The sequence below is a fragment of the Pterocles gutturalis genome, unplaced genomic scaffold, assembly GCF_000699245.1.
Source record: "Pterocles gutturalis isolate BGI_N339 unplaced genomic scaffold, ASM69924v1 scaffold19329, whole genome shotgun sequence".
In the NCBI taxonomy this organism is placed as follows: Eukaryota; Metazoa; Chordata; class Aves; order Pterocliformes; family Pteroclidae; genus Pterocles; species Pterocles gutturalis.
Window position 1 is genome coordinate 10,938 of NW_010133665.1, and position 19,200 is coordinate 30,137.

The 19,200-nt window shown below is 43.1% G+C and overlaps 1 protein-coding gene across 1 annotated transcript; it reads right to left on the minus strand.

Annotated features, from left to right (window-relative positions):
- Positions 1-68: 68 nt before the first annotated feature.
- On the minus strand, positions 69-18,719 carry TPGS2 (tubulin polyglutamylase complex subunit 2). The gene is made up of 6 exons (XM_010081324.1): positions 18,519-18,719; positions 9,905-9,992; positions 6,109-6,240; positions 4,012-4,125; positions 2,354-2,514; positions 69-405 (listed from the first exon to the last, which is right to left on the minus strand). Exons 1-6 carry the CDS (start codon positions 18,717-18,719, stop codon positions 178-180), a joined length of 924 nt encoding a protein of 307 aa, XP_010079626.1. The 3' UTR covers positions 69-177.
- Between the last annotated feature and the right edge of the window lie 481 nt (positions 18,720-19,200).

The window sequence follows — 19,200 nt, forward strand, 5'->3', positions numbered from 1 at the left end:
AACTACATCCCTTCCGTGTCAAAGTACATTGTGGCTGTATTTCATGCAAATGCTGCAATGTGTTTTCCATGGGCACATCTGTTCATGCACAAGGTACTTGGTCTGAACCACTGAGACTCTGCATCAGAGAACATCAAAACTTATTGCAAATGCTCTCCAGGGTCAGACCTGTCAGTCTCACTTCCTTGAAGAATTCCCAGCTAGTGAGGATGTCTTGGAGGAGGCCATGCTTGTGTGACTCTTTTGGGGGCCTGCTGGCTGGGAAGATGTTTTCTTTTTGATCACTGGAGTTTTGTTCTTGCTTTTAAATACCTTATTAGGGTCCAGCTTGTTCACAAAGGAATCAGCTTCTTCAGACAGGAGAGCTGTGTTGATGGTTATGGGTTTATACATATTAAACCATTGCTGAAAGGCAGGATGGTGGGGAAGGAAGAGGTTAAAATCAAACTGCCATTGGACATTTCCACTCTGTTCCCCTTCACCCCTGAGACCTGATTTTAATCATACACCACTTATCAGTTTGCAGTTTACAGGACTGCACAAAGTGCCTTATGATAAGGATACACAAGACACAGCTACAGCCCTGTAACTGCCCCACATTCCAGACAGGGAAGAGGAGAACCAGACAGAAACCTAACACTACCTTTCCTGCAGTGTAACTCACATCAGGAGCAACTCCTGATTCAAACCACAGGAGGAAAAGCTGAGGGAGGGGATGAAACTAAACCACATTTATTTAGATTCAGAGAAGCAGAAATTATTAAAAAACTTTGGAATTTAAACAAGTTAAACTTCTCAAAATATAGCCTCCCTCTCTCTCTTCACACATACAATAATGCAGGGTTTTTAACTCTTTACACAAAGGGTTTTGTGTTTGTTTCTCTTTGGCCTGATTTTACATCTAGAAGTGACCACAATTTTTTTTTGTTCCCAGGTGCCACCACAATGTTATGCCCTGCAGTTCTCATCTCTTAGTGTTTTTCCTATCGGTTTTCCATTGATGAAGTCAGGAAATAAAACCATAGGGGTTATGGTATTACAAATCCCACTGAAACCACCAGCAAATTGTTGAACAAGATAAACAAAAGATCAATACCAAAATGTAGGCGGCAATCTATTCATGTGCTGCTTAATGGAAACCAGCTTTAATATACCACCCTTGAAGACCTTTAAAAATGATAATGGTTAACATACTAGAAGGATTTTAACCAACAGAGGCTGCAAATGATTAGGGAATACACAAATGATTTCACTAAGGTCTGTGAATACACTGAATGCAATAAAATATTCTAGCAGGAAAGTTACAGAAAAGCAGAGCATGGGCATATCAGCCTTGACTGATAAAGTATAACAGGGATGACACCAGAAACAGAAAGAAGAAAATTCTACAGCCATTGAGAGATGGGAACTTGGCAGTGATTTTAGTGAGTAGTTCTGATGTATGCACAGGGCTGAGGCAGGATCTAGGAATACTGTGCTGGTAAGACAGCTGTTATGTCTGAGTGAAGTGCAGGACATGCACTGAGGCCTGCCAGACCTTGCCAACATGCACAGACATTGCAGAGGCTTATGTGCTGTGTTCAGTAGTATTGTCAGCTCCATTCCCCAGCCTCTCACAAAATGGAAGCAGGGTTAGGGCTGAAGGCTCAGTCAAGCACAGAGGAATGGCAGAAGCCTCTAATAGCAGGGTTCGTGAAGAGCAGAATACCAATTTTAATAATAATAAGGGACTGCAATGGTCACAAGGCTGTACCTGGAGCTCTCCTATAACTACTTCTAGGACTGCTGGCATTTAAATTGCCCCTTTGGGCATTTTTTTTATCAAGACATCCCTTTGTGACCAAGGAGGATGCAAAGAAATTAATACTCTTGGAAAGGCTCAAGCTTATAGGCTTCCTCTGGGCTTCTGTCTAATATGTACCTGGACTTTTGTCTCCACCCAGAGAGAAGTAGGCCTTGTTCAGTGCTATGCCCAGAAAACTGATCTAGACAAATCTTAAATAACTGTGGGGATAAACAGCTTTCCGTCTCATTACTTCCTAGTAGTCATGGAAGTGGAGGTTTGCTTCAGAGTCAAGAAAGCAAAGAAATACATAGGGCTTCACCACCTACTATTAGAGGTTAAAAGCAGAGCCCAAGTTGGGTGAGAAAAGCAGGATTAACACAATGTTAGTGAATTCACTAACATAAACAACGGACCATTAACATGCTGTTGGGGAAAGACTCATGGCCCCTTCCATGTCTCGCTAGGGAGGCCCACTCGAGCCTACAGACTGCTTGTCAAAAGGTGGAAAGATGTTTTTCCTGTCTATATTTATGCAAAATACTGACAAGCTGGATCCTGCTGTCCTACCTTGGCCTGGGGGCTGACCCCATAGCTGGTGAAGGCATACTGCCACTGTGGGAGACCCAGGTGAGTAATGAGCAGGCGGTAGTAGGCTGTGAAGGTTTTAGTGAGGAAATGCCAATACAGAGCTCTGTCCAGGAACCATATCTCTGTGTCTGGGGAGACAACTAGAACAAAACAAACACAAATTATGCTGTTGCTTTGCAGTGATAAGATCAACCCCTGGCCATCATCAGGTTGGAGACAGAACATACTTATCAGAAAGCCTGCAGCTTCTAAAACACAGCATCCCTGACCAACAGATGATTATCCAGAGGCGAGGTGGTTTAATGATTAGAGCATGGGACTGAAAAGGACTTGATTCTGCTCCCAGCCTTACTAAAAATACTTGTGCAATAGCCATTATGCTCACTTTCCCCACTGTAAAATGGATGCAACGGTCTTCCTTCGCAACCTGGGACTGATGTGCTACATGGAATATACTTGGACAGCGGCAACTTTGTAGTGCAAGTTCAAAGTACAATTATGGCAAACATTTATCCACCCCACAAAGTAAAAAGGAGCTAACTCAATTGTCAGTCATCTCAATTACTGAATAGAGTCCAGAGTCTGGAATTCATGGGAGTGTGTGCTGCCAACAAAAACACATTTTGCAAAATCTTTCCCCAGTAAATAAATATTTCTCTGGTGGCGACATCCTTTGTAGCATAAAAAGGAGTGATTTTACTTGTGAAACTGAGATGCTGAACATTGTCATTTAAACACACTGCCCCCTGAGTTCACATGGACACCTGTAAACAACGCTTCCTCCCCTTGCCCGGGTTATCCACTGCTATCCTCTGCATGTGCTGAAATCACTAATGCTGGAAGGCAAGAGGACAAGTTTCTGCCTTGAGAGCTGTAGTCACACCCAATGAAAGACACAATATAACAACCAAAGAGTTTTCTTCAGAACAGGTACATCACAATTGCACACCCCCCCCACAGCAAACATACAGGTATACACATACACCTAGTGACCTGGGCACTGTGTCAGATGACAACTACTTTACAAGTGACTCGAGTGTTTCACTAATTTCTGACTGGTAATAGTTTTCTGTGCATCCCTCAGAAGAAACAGCTCAGGTCACATCTTTCATTTTCCTGTTCAACGCTTCCTGCCAAATTTTGACCTAGTTAGCATCTAGAGGCTCTGCATCCATACACAAGGTGGAAGAACCAGTCTAAGTCTGTGTCAATCAGCTAAGGACCGTTTTTACTATCTACTCTTTGCTTCTAAGAAGAGTTACAACCTTTCCCATCAAAATGTAAGGGAATTGTTCGAAGACATGCAAGTAACCAGAGACATGCTAGTGGTTGAGCTCTAGCTCTCTGTATTATTTCAATGTGATTGTCTGTAGGTCATATGTGAATGCCTTCCTGTTTCTATGCATGCAGAAATCATAAGTTATAATTCAGACTCCAACATTAAAATGAGGGGAAAAATTAGCTCTAGTTAAGTCTCTGTAAAGTTTAGCCCCTGACTTCAGTGGAGTCAGGACATCTCAGTAAACATTCATTTACAAATTGCAAAGAAGATCAGAAATGTAAAATGTTTCTACACATGTGGCCTCCAGATACAATCCACAAAAAGAGAAGGATAACTTTGCTCTTTCCAGTCTTACCCGGTTTAGCGTGCTTATAAACAAGACAAACTTTCCCATTCCCATTGCATGGGTCTAATTCAAAGATAAGACTACGAGAATCAAAGTGTGGCTTCTCTGGTTTGTCTCCATTACCTGAAAAGAGAAAAAAATCTTCACGAAACATGTTTGGAAAACTGACTGTGACTCAGTTACAAAGAGTCAATCTATTTGATACTTATTAATAAATCAGTTGAGAAAGAACTAAATCAAACTATTACATTTATACTTCTTGGAAAGGATTAAGTTCCCTGTATTTAAAAAAAAAAAGAGAAAAATTCTAATCTCCGATAGGGAAACAAACCACAAAGTCAAAATGAGATAGCTGAAAAAAGATATCAAGCTGCCCTCTAGTCCCTCCATGGCATAAAGCAGGACCAGCTTTAGAGACGTCACTCCTGAGAGGTGTTTATCTAATGTTTTCTTTAAATCCTCCAGTACTGGAGATTCCGTAAACTCCAGGCAGTCAACTCAAATCCGTCGTTATCGCTTACAAGTTTTCCTCATGTGGATCCTGAATCTCCCTTGCTGCAATTGAAGCCCATTACTTCTGTTCTAACCACCATCCCTTTTTTGCCCTAATTTATTTTTTTTCTACGCAGGACAGGGAGAACAGTTTATTCTTTTTCTCCTGACAGAAGACTTTGGTGAACTTAAAGGCTTACACGTTACTTCATAGATTCCAGTGTGACATCAGTGTCCTTCCCAATAGGCACAAGGTCTGACTCATTCAACTTGTGGCCCTCAGCCTCCAGAGAGCATTTCTACAGGACCCTTTTGGGATCACGTAGCTGCAAGTTCTTGCAGAATATAATTCTGAATTCTGCTGTCGAAGAAGGAAGATGTAAGAGCTGTACTCTTCAGAAGGCTTTTCCATGAAAGTCAGGATAAGAACTCTTGTGGGGATGTAGCTTTTTCTCAGTGTACCTTTTAAGTGCATCAGTGGAGGTTTGAGTGGCTAAATGGAAGCAGAGTTTGGCCCATTTCATTACAATGGCTAGAAGATCATGACAGCAGCCAAGCTGGAATGTGCAAAAAGAAACTTTCATCCACATTTAGAAGCTACAAGAGCTATAGAGATTAGGAGATAAGACTGAATTCATATAGCAGTTTTTTAAGGAGTCAGCATGACACCTGTCTCTGTTGTTATCTTCTTAATTCTTCCAGTCCTGCTAGACTGTAAGAGCTCTGAGAAAAGGAGTGGACTTTTTTTTCTTCTTGCTCTCTCCAAACTACAGAATGCCCAGCATTTTTAGGCTGTCTGGAAACACATCTTCCAGCACTGCGTCACACACATATTTACCAGAGTTACTTATCCAATTCCAAAGAGCATATCCAGCTGTCTTTTCACTACCAAGACAAAAACTGTTATATTTTGTTCAGGTAACACCATAAGCACACAAAGACTTTAGAAGCCGAATCACTAGAGGAAGCCTCAGTTAAAAATTTAAATAGGGAAAAGGCAGAACAGGAGGGCTGCTGGATGCAAATAATACTAGTGAGTGGCAGCATTAACAAACCCCATGAGATTCACAGCATACAGATCTACCTGTCAAGGCTTCAGGGGACTAATAGGCCATATCACTCTTGATGACCTTACCACTCTCTCCAACTACCTAAAAGGAGGCTGTAGTGAGGTGGGTGCTGGCCTCTTCTCTAACGTAACAAGTGATAGGACAAGAGGAAGCGGCCTCAAGTTGCACCAGGGGAGGTTTAGGCTGGGTATTAGAAAAAATTTCTTCACTGAAAGAGTGACCAGGCATTGGAACAGGCTGCCCGGGGAAGTGGTGGAGTCACCATCCCTGGAGGTGTTCAAGAAATGTGTAGATGTGGTACTTAGGGACATGGTTTAGTGAGTTAGGTGGTGTTGTGTTGGACTTGATGATCCTTGAGGTCTTTTCCAACCTTAATGATTCTATAATTCTATGATTCCATATCCAGACCAGGAGACAAAGAAAACCCCATCTATTTAAGTGACTTTTTCTGTTGCTATGTCCATGTGCTACATCCTAACATTACCCTAACAGAGCAAAAGTCATGAGACAGAGCACATTTTCTAGCTCGTTAACAGGACCTTACCTTCCTCGTCTGTGTCATCTTCCAGGTCAGCGAGAGTTGGTGCATTAGGCAGAGAGTACATAGAGGAACCCCCAAGCCGAGATAGCTTTGAGACACTATTAATCACCATGGAGCCCAGGGGCATTGGGGTATCTGCAATAAGACCGACCATTAGTCATATCTAGTGTTAAGTAGGAGGTATTTCTTTTCCTCCACACATCAACTCAACCTTTTCTAGAACACAGAGGGGGAGAAGAGATGGTTATACTTAACAAGCCTGGACACTTAACCAAGTCAGGCTCCACAGGAGCAAACATTAGGCTTTTACAAACACAGCATCACACTTAGAGGTGATGTGACACCATTGCAGAGCTGTGCAGGTATGAGAATTACACTGCTGGCTAAGGCTGTTGTAGTGGTTTAAGCACAGACTGCTTAAAGTTAACTCTGCTAGTTTTTTTTCCTTCTTCATAAATATCTAGCAAGAGGCTGTGTTTTGGATTTACGCTCAGAAGAGCTGATAAGAGAATAATGTTTTGTTCTGCTGCCAAGGTCAGCAGACGAGCAAAGAGGCACAGCCGGTTGCTAGCATAGGATTTGCCCTTATGTTAAGACTGAAACTCAGAATATCCAATGATTTATTCCATAACATGCACGTCATGCCCAGTATATAGGTAAGAACACCCGGAAGAGTGCTCTTTTTTTGCCTTGGCTCCGTTTGCGGTTTTGGTGCTCTCTCCTGGCTCCGCATCGCTCTTCAAGGCCTTCGTTCCTCTTCCACCGCCTGGGACGCTCAAATTGTTATCTCTGTTCCATGAGTTTCGGGATCCTCCCTCTCCGGGGGGATCGTTAGCTGCGGCCAGGTGGTCGTTTTCCCCACTCCGGTCTGGGACGCTCGGGCTGTTATCTCCGTTCCGTGACTGTGTCCAGGAGCAGTGCACTCACCCCCCCTCCATTTGGGGGAATTGTGAGTGTAGCTCTGGGGATCGTTAGCTGTGGCCAGGTGGTTGTTTTCCCCACTCCGGTCTGGGATGCTCGGGCTGTTATCTCCGTTCCGTGAGTGCCTCCGGGAGCGGTGCACTCACCCCCCCATTTGGGGGAATTGTGAGTGTAGTTCTGGGGATCGTTAGCTGGCAACAGGCTGAGCCTTTGGTCATCGAGTGGGGGGAGGGGGGGGGCAGTATCATTGTGTGTCACTCATTCTTCCCCCTCCGCTGGAATCGCTGGCCCGGAGCGGGCTGGGCCTTTGGTTATCGGGTCGGGGGGGCAGTGCCACTGTGTATCACTCATTTGTACATTTGTATATAGTATTGTTTTTAATATTATTGTAGTTTAGTTATTAAATTGTCCTTATCTCAACCCACGAATCCTCTTTACCATTTAACCCTTTTATTCTCTCCCCTATCATTGGGTGGGGGTGGGAATTGTGTGAGCGGGTGTGTGTGGCTTGGCCCCGAGCCAAGGGCTAACGCACCACAGCTGTGCTGCAACTGTTAGCCCAGTCCTGTGAAACTGGCTATTAAAAATCCTGGCTAGCTACAGCCACCTCCTCAAAACTCTTCCCCATGCTGCTGTCCTTCCTACCAGAAACCACCCCCGCCATTCACAGATTATTGGGTACCTCTTCTTCTTCCACCCCATGTACACACTCAGGGTGCACCCTCTTGGTTCCCACTCCAACACAGTATTTTATCAGTGTGTCAACAAGTGGGTGTTCCTGAATGAATGCTTGAGGACTTGTGAATTCTCTCTCCTTCTGAAGACTAGTACTGTTACCAGACATCAAGTCAACGAGCACCCTCTTCAGCCATGTGCCAGCGTGAAGGCCCTGAGAAGGCACTGCTGGATGCTTGCGCAAACAAGACAGTCATGTGTGCTGCTTCGGTCTCTGTGCATTTGTGTGCCCTGAAAACAAGACTCTTCAGAGGTCACAAAACACTAAATCCCACTTGAAACATGATGGGACTCAGTGCAGGTGCAGAGCCCTGATGTCAACCGTCTCTGAAATGGAATACTACTTCCTGAGGAAAACCTTGTATTTGATACCCATCTCCAGAAGTGAGCAGGGTCCAACAGCCCAATTTGACAACCTCATTTGAAGGCAATGAGAGCCAGGATAATAGCTGTAGGGCTCCAGTGCAGAGTGAATGAACCGCCTGATTCTTGCCAAACAGGAGGGACAATAAAGCTCGGTCCTGTTCTCACTTCCACCACTGACTCCAGAAATAACTCCAGTGAATGTATTTTAGCTGGTGGAAAGCAGAATCAGGCTCTGGCACGTACGTATACTTTTTAATGAGAAAGAGGCATTATCAGAGGGTGACACTTCCTACTACTTGATGATAAGATAATGTGCTAGAGCTGCTTCTCTCTCCATGAACTACAGAGGGAGTCTAGGACAAGATTTAACCTACATACCTAAATCTGAGTGTCAACAGATGGCCAGTGTATTACAGAATGGTGTTTATGACATGAAGACTTGCTTGGTTTCTAGCCAGTGTTCAGTGTACACATCTCTTCTGTGGAAGTCCAGCATATGCAAGCAGTAGGCTTTGTCCTGTTGCATCCGGAAGGGACCTCTAATGTGCAGTAACATTTTTTTTCCTCACCAGGACATCTCTAAAATAGCCTATGACCCCATGCAGAACTGCACTCAGTTATTAGTTCAGAGGTCATTTTTCTGTAATCACTGATCAAGCTGCCTAGCAGAAAAGACCTACTTCATTTTTTGCGAGCTAGGGAATGGCGCTAGTTTTTAATTCAAAATGACTTGCTGTATGTGCTTTTGCTCAGACTAAAGCAGGCTGCTGTTAGATGTGTATCGACTGTGCAGAAAGTAAGTTTGAAATTAAAAGAGATTCTGCAAAGGAAAGACTGGGTGCAATGAAATGAGGGTATCGGTGGAGAGGAGAGGTTGACATGCTGGAGGGAAGGGATGCTATCCAGAGGGACCTGGACACGCTTGAGAGGTGGGCCTGTGCAAACCTCATGAAGTTCATCATGGTCAAGTGCAAGGTCCTGCACATGGGTCAGGGCAATCCGAAGCACAAATACAGGCTGGGTGCAGAATGGATTGAGAGCAGTCCTGAACAGAGGACTTGGGGGTGCTTGTTGATGAGAAGCTGAACATGACCCAGCAATGTGCGCCTGCAGCCCAGAAAGCCAACTGTATCCTGGGGTGCCTCAAAAGAAGCATGACCAGCAGGTCAAAGGAGGTGATTCTCCCCCTCTACTCTGCTCTCGTGAGACCCCACCTGGAGTACTGTGTTCAGATGTGGGGCCCCCAACATAAGAATGACATGGACCTGTTGGAGCTAGTTCAGAGGAGAGCCAATGAAGATGGTCAGAGGGATGGAGCAGCTCCCATATGAGGACAGCCTGAGAGAGTTGGGGTTGTTTAGCCTGGAGAAGAGAAGGCTCCAGGGAGACTTTATAGCATCCTTCCAGTACTCAAAGGGGCCTACAGGAAAGATGGGGAGGCACTCTTATCAGGGAGTAAAAGGAGTGATATCAGACACTTATCAGGGAGTGTAGTGAGAGGATGAGGGGAAACGGTTTTTAAGCTGAAAGGAGGTAGATTTAGATTAGCTATTAGTAAGAAGTTTTTTACTGTGAAGGTGGTGAAACATAGGAACAGGCTGCCCCGAGAAATTGTGGATGCCCCATCCCTGGAGGTGTTCATGGCCAGGTTAGATGAGGCTTTGAGCAGCCTTATCTCGTGGAAGGTATCCCTGCGCACAGCAGGGGTTGGAACCCGATGAACTTACAGTCCCTTCCAACCAAACTGTTCTATGATATTATGAATACATGGACTGACCATCGGTCTTCACACTCCAGGTCATCTGGAAGCCATCGGTCATCAGATAGAAGTTCTTTAAATCCTCTGGCAATACACAGGAGTTTTTCTGCAAATCACAATCAGAGTGTTATGGGAAAATAAAGAATGTGCCTCAAACCCAAAGAACAACTGAATATTGTTACAGAAATATTTGCCACCAAATGTTTGTTCAACTCCAAGATGACTCAAATCAGCTTAAATATCTCATACTAAAAACTTGAGAGAAAACCACATATTTCTTGGGTTTGTGTTACTGTATCAACAAAGATGACTTAAGAAAATTTCACAATGAGCAGTCAGTCATCACAAGATTATTACAGGATTGTTCCCCAAATGAAATGATATATCATCCTTTGACACTAACAGCCACTCAAGATCACATATATAAGAACAACCAGCTTTTTAATTTATACGGTTTACAAGAACAGACTTTTGCTTCAAATGAAATCAGACTAAACCTACCTGTTCCACTAATATGTATGTATAATGTGTATAATATTAGCACAAGGACTCTCTTCTGAGGGATTTCAGTTTCAAGTACATAAGAGAAGCATAGACCCAGTAGTTGCACATAATCAAGCAGGTTTGATGTTTCATTTTACAAACAGTATGTATGCAAATACACGTAGAGTCAGTCTCACAAACCTGCTGGTCTGCCTTCATCCCACCAAACTTCAGTGCTGGCTGGGGCTCCTAAGCCTGCTTCCTTCTGAGTGAACAGTGAAAGAAGCTACTCCAGTGAGCTGGTGGGAGCGCTTCTAAGAACCAGGACCCTTCTCCTATAACTTGGCTGTGGAAGGAGCGTTTCTTAACTTAAACTCTTCAGCTAAGCAACAAATATAAGAAAGGAAGGATAAAGGCTTAATCCTCAGAGTAGCAAGAAGCCTAAAGAGCTATAGGCAATTGCAGGCACTGCTACTGGTGACAGGCCTGGGTGCCGACCAGCGACCCTTTGTTCCAGTTGATGTGTCAAGAACACAAAATGAAACAGTACAGAAGCCTGTCAGTTTTAAGAAGACAAGCAACATGCACGACTAAAGGAGTTATCTGTTGTTTTGTTTGTAATTGTTTTAGAGAAAAAATAGATTGAAAAAGATTGAAGTGAGTTCAGATTTAAAGTCTCAAGACTCAAGACTACAAAAGAATCAGACTCCAAAACTCAGGATAGTCTCTGATGATGCAGGTTCCACAATCTCTGCATTGACTTGTCCAAGGGCTGCACCACCCTCCTTTGTGAAAAAGTTTTCCTAACTGCAGCCTGAGCCTCCAAGTTGCATCTTGTGGTCATTCTCCCTTTTCAGTCCCATGTGCTTTTAAATCTGCTCAGGAACAAAGACACAAAGGCCCCTTGATGGCCAAGCTTTGTCATTAAACCAGGAGGATGGACAATGTCTTCTTTAAAATGGTGATCTGGGACCTGTTTCTAGTCGCAGGACTCTGGGAGCTACATTTTACAGGGAAAATAGACAAATAATGTGAGATTTGCAACAAAGTGCATCTGATAAGTCAAGTACTTTTGTGACAGGACTTTCAGCCTTTTTTAAAAAAGTGTATTTCATTCAGCCAGTTTAAAAGACATGCTGTTGGATGTGGCCTGCTCTTTGTGCAGTGAGTTTGAAAATCAAAGCAAAAAAAGTTAAAATTATAAAATTGAAGAACATTTACAGGTCAGTAGTATTGTCTCTCATATAGGCTTACCCTGCCACAGATCAAGGTGTTATTCAAGTAGGTATTCACAGCCTGGCCACAGAGGAGCAGTTACAGAATTGCTCTGGAGAAAGCAGAGGTGTCAGATGTTAATAGCTTTCCAATATTGTGCCTCTGCTGGGACTACTTCCCCACAGCTACTACAAAAAGTAACATTCAAAGTCTCATAAAGGAAGAATATTCTGGTAACCAGTAGCTGAGAAAAGAAAGATACAAATGCAGTTCATGTAGCTCTGCTTCACCTGGGACACCAATTTGTAACATCTCGAAAGATGCTGATCAGATTCTTTTCCATGTCTGCAACTTGTGGCTATCCAGGTCTCTGCCCCGATATTGTCTCACCCATCCAGCAGGAGCTACCTGCCAGCTGTGCATCCAGCTGCAGTGCTGGCTTCTGGTCATCAGTGCCTAGCAGGAGCATTCCCTCTGTCTCCTAGGACCAGGGCAGCCCTTCTGCCCACTAAAGCCTTATTCACAGTCACTTACTTTTGAGTTGTTACAGTCCCTGTCCCCTGAACTGTGATGTATATGCTGTGCAGGAGCCTCTAACCTAGCCACAGCCTTCACTCATGCATGTTAACCTACTTTCTAAGCATATCCATTTATGCCAACAGACTGCTAGTGACGAGTCCCAGATATTAATGGCTTTGCAGCTTGTGATAGGGCAGGTCACTTTACTTGCCTGGTCAGCAGCCTGCACTAGCACGGTGCTTTCCTAACCCAGCTAAAGAAAATCTCCACAGGCAACAGGAATTAAAGCAGAGAATCTGATACTGTAGAACCTTTGTTCTGTGAAGAATTTATCGTCCTTTGATAAGAGCCTGCTAATGGCTGGGGCCCTGGTGGTAAGTTTCAGGTGATTACAAAACCACATGGACATGTCTGAAGTTCTTCAAATGCTTTTAACAAACACACCTTCTTCAGTGGGTTCTTCTTGGTCCTAAATATTTATAATTTCATGCTGTGCTTTCACCACTTCCAATTTCAAGCTGTAGTTCTAAGCACAGTGACTAAGTTTAAAACTATGAAGAAAGAAATATGACAGACCTGCTACAAAGACTCAGAAGAGTATCATGTTTACACAGCACTTTCAGTTCATTTCAACCCCTCCAATTTTAACTTACCTACCCCAGCAGTAAAAATCCATATGGGAACAGCTCTCTTGATTTCAGTGGGTGTTCTCTAAGCAGGAAATCCAGATCCATTGGGATGACAAAATCTAAGATTTTAAAACTTCCACTGTAGAATCCAGTTAAATATTATCACAAATCAGGCACCGCCCAATTTAACAAACACTGCTGATTAAGACAAGGAAAAAATCACATCTGGATGGGCCTTCTGCTCTGAATCCTCCTTTTTTTTGGATGGCAAGATCAACATATGCATATTTCTCCAAACAGCAGTCCTCCTAACTTTGTTTTAGGATTCTCCTAACCAGGTCCTTTTGCATGACTTTCCAAATGATGGTGCAAAATACACGGGTGGAAAATGCTGTAGCAGAGCAAATCTGGGGTCTATGGGAAAAGGTTTCTATACATAAAGCTTCACTAATATCCATCTCTGTCATCCGATGGCAAGAATTGACTAATCTATCATATTAAGCTTAGCCACATGGTCCTACGACTTCAGAACAGTGGTCTTCTGACAGCAAAGCCAGAGAAACAAGCTACTACTATGTATTAAAAATGGCTTCTCGAGCTCTGTACTCCCCCTGCTCAACTGGTAGTTCCCAGAGTTGTGATTTCCAGCCCCATAAAATACAATATTCCTAATAATGTGCCAGAAGTGGCTTACCAAAGCCCTGGTGAGCAGCTGTTTTCACTCCAGTCATCTGGTTACACTCATCAGCTCATAAAACAAAATATCCCAAATGCCCAGTATGGTGCGTGAGGTCTATTTCTTTTGTTTATTGTCCATAATATCCTCAAATAGTCTCCTAAGAAAACACAGTCCATTGACGAAAGAGAGGAATATTAGAACCAGGGTAGCCTTGCTGCCAAGACCTGATCAGTACCAGATCCAGAGCTAAAACACTGACATATGGCAATTTACTTAAAGTGCTGTTGTGACAATGCGTTCCAAGCAAATATACTAAAAAAATGGGCAGCAATCAGAGCATGTTGCCCTAGAGAGACTTAGCTAAAAACATGAATGAGTTTTATCCAACTTCTGGGTAGAGAAAGAAGGGATTTATGTCACTTCTCAGGGCTTCCACGTAGCAGAGCACATCAGTAGCCACCATTCTCTTCCTAATGTCATGGTTTTCACGACTGGTCTGATCTACCTGCTAGTGAATGGAGATGCTGATTTACGTAAGATACTGAAACAACCTTGTTGCACTGTTTATAAATCTGACCTAGTGGGTGCTCCTAGGACATCACCTTGCTTGGATTTCCTGCCTTGAAAGGCAGGGGACTTGGGCAGACCTCTACCCTGCAGCAAAGAACAGGATTTGGCAATTCTCATGAGGACAGTGTTGCGTAGCCAATTTTAAAATCAGCATATTGCAAGGTCCCGTAGGAGGGGAACACTGTCAGAAACACTATCCAGCCTCTCCGCTATTATGCAGCTTGAAGAAATACTCCTTTCCTCATGCACTGGTTTTGCTGTATCCACTTCCCTGCCCCTCCCATGGTCAGGGCCAGAAGGCGGGTTCAAGATGGGCAGATCTTGTGCTCCTGAGGGTCAGAGATGGCAGGCTCGCCTAATGCTGAGGGAGGACGTTACAAGGAAGATGGCAAGAAGGACCCATGCATGCCTGCACGCATACTTTTCAGTCAAAAAGAGATATGGTAAAGCAACGAGGAAGACTTCTAGAATAGCCAGAAACAACCACCACAGTTCCTACTGAGATTTACGTGCAGAGAGAGTTTCTAAGTTGTCTGACAGCCTAAGACAGTCCACAACAGGGAAGCACCAGACTATTTGAGGGCTTTTTTGTGGTTGTATCACAGACAAATAAATCTTTGTAGACAAAATGCATAAGGAGAAACAACAAATTTCCCATGTAGAACTGCAGAATAACAATGCTCCAGCAACATGATGGGCAGGGATTGCTTACAGCCATCCAGAGGCAGTTCAGACACTGCTAACAACCCAATTAGAACAGGGAAAATGACTCCATTTTGCTTGGTCTGCTGTGGGGCTAAGCTCTGTGACCTCCAGCTCCTCCTAAGAGAATGCAATTTTCTATTTTTTGAAAACCAAAACAATGATGTGAGTGACTTATTTCTCATCTGGTTGAAGCAAAAAGAAAATGTGATTCAGACATTGTCACTGCAGATACCAGAGTGCCTCCTACCAATATTTTAGTATAACACCTACTTTTAAAAACTGGACATGAAAGGGAACAGGGCAGTTGCCAGCCTAATTTTAGGAGTTGGAACAGGTTCATAGGGTGATATACAGTTATTAGCACTGGTGTTCCAGTGACCTGGTAACTGTTTTTATTCCCCCTTTTATTGCTTGTATAACTTGGGGAAACGATAACATCTTGGTAGGTCTAAATATCAGGAAAGATTAAAAAATTACCTGCTTTTATTAAAATATTTTGTACTGCTTGAAAGTTTTGGGGAAATGATGCTACCCATGTAAACACTTGACCAGCATTTGCCTTAAATATTTTTGCCAGTGTGTTGATTTCCAATAAAACATTCAGGCTTGATTTCCTGAAGTGTAAGACTTAAAGAGTTCTTTCTGCCCCTACAGAAAGCCTTGGAAAAAATCTCTTCTGCTCTGCTACTGTCTTACTGCACTGTCTCCTGTCATGAAGCTTACCTTCCCCTGCAAAGCCTCATGGCAGCTAATGGACATTCAACAAGCTGATCTAAGATTTTAAAACTTCCATTGTAGTATCCAATTAAATACTAGCTCAAACTGGGCACAGCTGATAGAGAGAAAAAAAAAAGGCATATTGCCAGCATTATTAGAACATAGTTTTAATAATTCATAATTTTAAAAAGTTTTATTTTCTTTTAGGAGTTTCTGAATACCATGATTTTCTCTCAGCAGAAATACCTTTCTGTTGCAAAACTGATAGGACTTGAAAAATTGCTTCTAGAAGAAAATGTACAAAAAAATAAGAATAGAGCTTTTATTTCGTGTCAGTAATAAGAGAGAGTTTTTTAGAGTAAAAGAATGTAATTTTTGGAATAACTTGACCAGTCTTTCCTACATCACACAAAAACCCCTGCAGATACTTTCATAACCAAAGACGTAGACGGGAGTTAAAAAATACAGACTGTGACGAGATCTTGCTAAAATCTCAAGTATAGAGAAATAAGTATGTGCATAAGTATTGCCACCTAGTGGCTGCAAAAAAACCCCAGTGATAAAAGTCAACATTGAATACAGATAAACTTGAAGTCAAATTCAAGCAGAATGAGTTTGAGGAAAAGTGAGGTGAAAGTTCACCATGGATGGGCCTTGTGCTGAGTGCTTTGCACTGAATCATCCCTGCAATTTCATGGACTGTGTTAGAGATCAGCCTTCCTCCCCAAACCTCAAGAAAAAAAGGAAAAAGAAAACAGTTGTCTTTTAATTTGAAAAGGGACATTTCAAGTTTTGTCAATGCAACTGGAACCAAAAGCAAAGAAATAGATGGCAAAGTCCTTCACTGCTAGCAGTTCAGTTCAACTGTATCTACCTAATTTTCACCATTTATTTCCACAGTTAACTTAGTCCATTATTGGGGTGGGAAGAGCTGGTGTTTTGTTTTGACATCTTTGGAGTGAAGTGCTTTGGCTACAGTATTTCAAAGTTTGTCTTTACAAGAATAGCTCAATTCTGAAACAAACCTAATTTAGTTTGAAGGAGTAGCACTATCTGAAAATGAGAGCAATACTGTGTTCAGGAGAAGCAGTCGTCTCCACTCAACAGAAGAATGAGCAAACATCACTCTGCTGCTCCCAGACCTGAGCTGGCTCAGAGTCAGGTTGCCTCAGATTTTCCAACCCAGTTAATCTGACACCTGAACAACAGCTACATGAAATCAGGAACCAGTTCACATGAACCTGAAAAACGGGACATTTCTGCCTGACCACAATTGCTGGTTACTGTACAAGTTTCAGTAAATAACAGTTCACAGCAAACACATTCTGACCTGGTAAATCCAGGTAAATTCTTGATAAATATCACTAATTGGCATATGGTATTATCAAAACTATCAAAGCAGTATTTCCCTACTGTTTAGGAAAAACTGTAAATGGCAAGGTGTCATCAAAGGGGGAAAAAGTCTACCTAGAGCAATATCTTGCCCAAGGATACTGGAGTTGACAGGGGGCAAGTGTGTCCTGGTTTCAGCTGAGACAGAGTTAACTTTCTTCACAGTAGCTAGTGAGAAGCTATGTTTTGGATTTGTGCAGAGAAAAAGGCTGATAAGATGTTGATGTTCATATTTGCTGCCAGGACTGTAAAGGACTTTCCAGCTTCTCTGCTGTGCCAGTGTCTGCAAGGGCAGGAGAAGCTGGGAGGGAGCACAGCCCCAGTTACGAGCCTAGGATTCAATATGAAGTTTAGGACTGAGACCCAAATTGGCCAAATAGTCTATTCCATATCATGCACCTCATGCCCAGTATACAGATGAGGCTCTGTCCGGAAGTACTCTCGCTTTCTGGGTTGGCTCTCTTTTCAGGTCATCTCTCTCCAGGTAGTCTCTTGCTCCAGGTGGTCTCCCTCCAGGTCAGCTCTCTCTCAGGGTCATCTCGGTCTCTCGGACACTCGGGCTCTTACCTCTGTTCTGGGATTGTGGTTTTGGGAGTCTCCCTGCTCCAGGATAGCTAGCTGGGAACACGCTGCGCCTTGGTCATCGGGTGGTGAGCAGTATCACTGTGTATCACTAATTTGTATATATTACTATCATCATCATTATTATTATTCACAATATTATTGCAGTTTGGTTATTAAATTGTTCTTATCTCAACCCACAAGTCTCTCTTCGCTTTACTCCTTCAATTCTCTCCCCCATCCCCAAGAGAGGGGAGGTTGAGCAAGTGGCTGTGTTGTGTAAAACTATGACAAGTGGTAAGAAGTGCAGTCTCTGGGACCATGTGAGCTAGGGCATAGCCAGGGTTGGAGCAGAAGGAGGATGATCCACTCAACTCCATCCTCTGCGATGCCCCTTTCCAAAGGCCCTTCCTACATATGAGCGACACCTAGAAAGCATTTGTTCCCCAGGGTCACAGGATTGATAGACACATGTATATTCAAAAAGCGGACCAAAAATTCCATCTCTGCCCACCAGAGTCACACGACGGTATTCAGGAGCCCTCTGGTCACACACTCTGCTGTAGTGAGGTCAGTGGAGTCAATATAGCATGCTTCCTTCACAGTCTTCCAGAACAGGCAATGGGACATGCCCTGGCCAAAAGATTGGGTCAGTTAGCCAAAGAGGAGGTGGAAGAAGGGTCTATGAGAAATGGAAGTGAATAGCGGGAACTGAAAAGAGGAGGAACGAACTGAGTGGCTCAGTGGTATTTTCCAGCTTGAGTCCTTTACATTTAATAGACATAAATAATATAGAGCTTCTTCATTTTGTTTGAAAGGAAGCTGGAAAATGGTTTCAGACCTGAGTCAGAACAATGTTTTTTCTCCACTGAGTCACCACTGTTGTTGCCTACTACAGTTATGTGATTTCTTCTTAGAGTTGTCATTCTGAATATATCCACATTGATGAAGTTTCTCTAACAGATCAGGTGCACGTGATAGCCTAAAAGACAGAGTAATACCCAACTAAAAAAACCAAATACATCTGTTTAGGTTCCACTGTGCATCAATCTTGGCAGCAGGCTCTCTCAGAAACACAAGGTAGCCATTGCATTTGACATTCTCCATGGGCTGCTGCACATTCAGACTGACCTCACTGCAGTCTTATGATGAAAATACTCACTTGCTCCCATGAAATGATCGTGTGGCGTTCAGCTGGCTCCTTTTCCACAAATGTCACCTCAGCAACTCCTGGAGAATTCTCTAATAGAAAAAGAGGAACATGTTTGTGGCTGGCATGGGTGACACCAAGCACTGAGAGCCAGACAATTTTGCAGTTAACCTGACTGGCAGCTGGGGAAAAGGCATTAATTACTGTAAGCATTGTGCTGGTGACTGAGCACTTGCTTTCTTTTTTATGTGTAACTGTACTCAGCGTGCCTTGGCATGAGGATGCCTAGCACTGCACATGATGCCATCCTTTCATGGTTTTTATAGACATATATACACACACATATATTTTGTATTGAAGGTGTGATCTTTTGCAGAGGTCTCATGGAAAAAACAACCACGGGTTCCTGGGCAAACTCTAAAAGAGAGATCAGTCTTTCTTTGTAAGCATGCTTTGTGGTTTCAGTTGGATAGGATATTCTCAGCTTGACACAAGACATTGTGCAGTGTTGCTGTGAATTGCTAACATCCATATTCCACAAAGATGGGCAAACTTCAGCGCTGGATTAAGTGGGTTTGACCAGACACAGAATTTGATCCTGCCCAATGGTGAATATACATGGAGACAACAGATCTCTGGAATCCCAGCTGGACACACGTAAATCTGTTATGAGCAATAAGCTCATCATTTATAA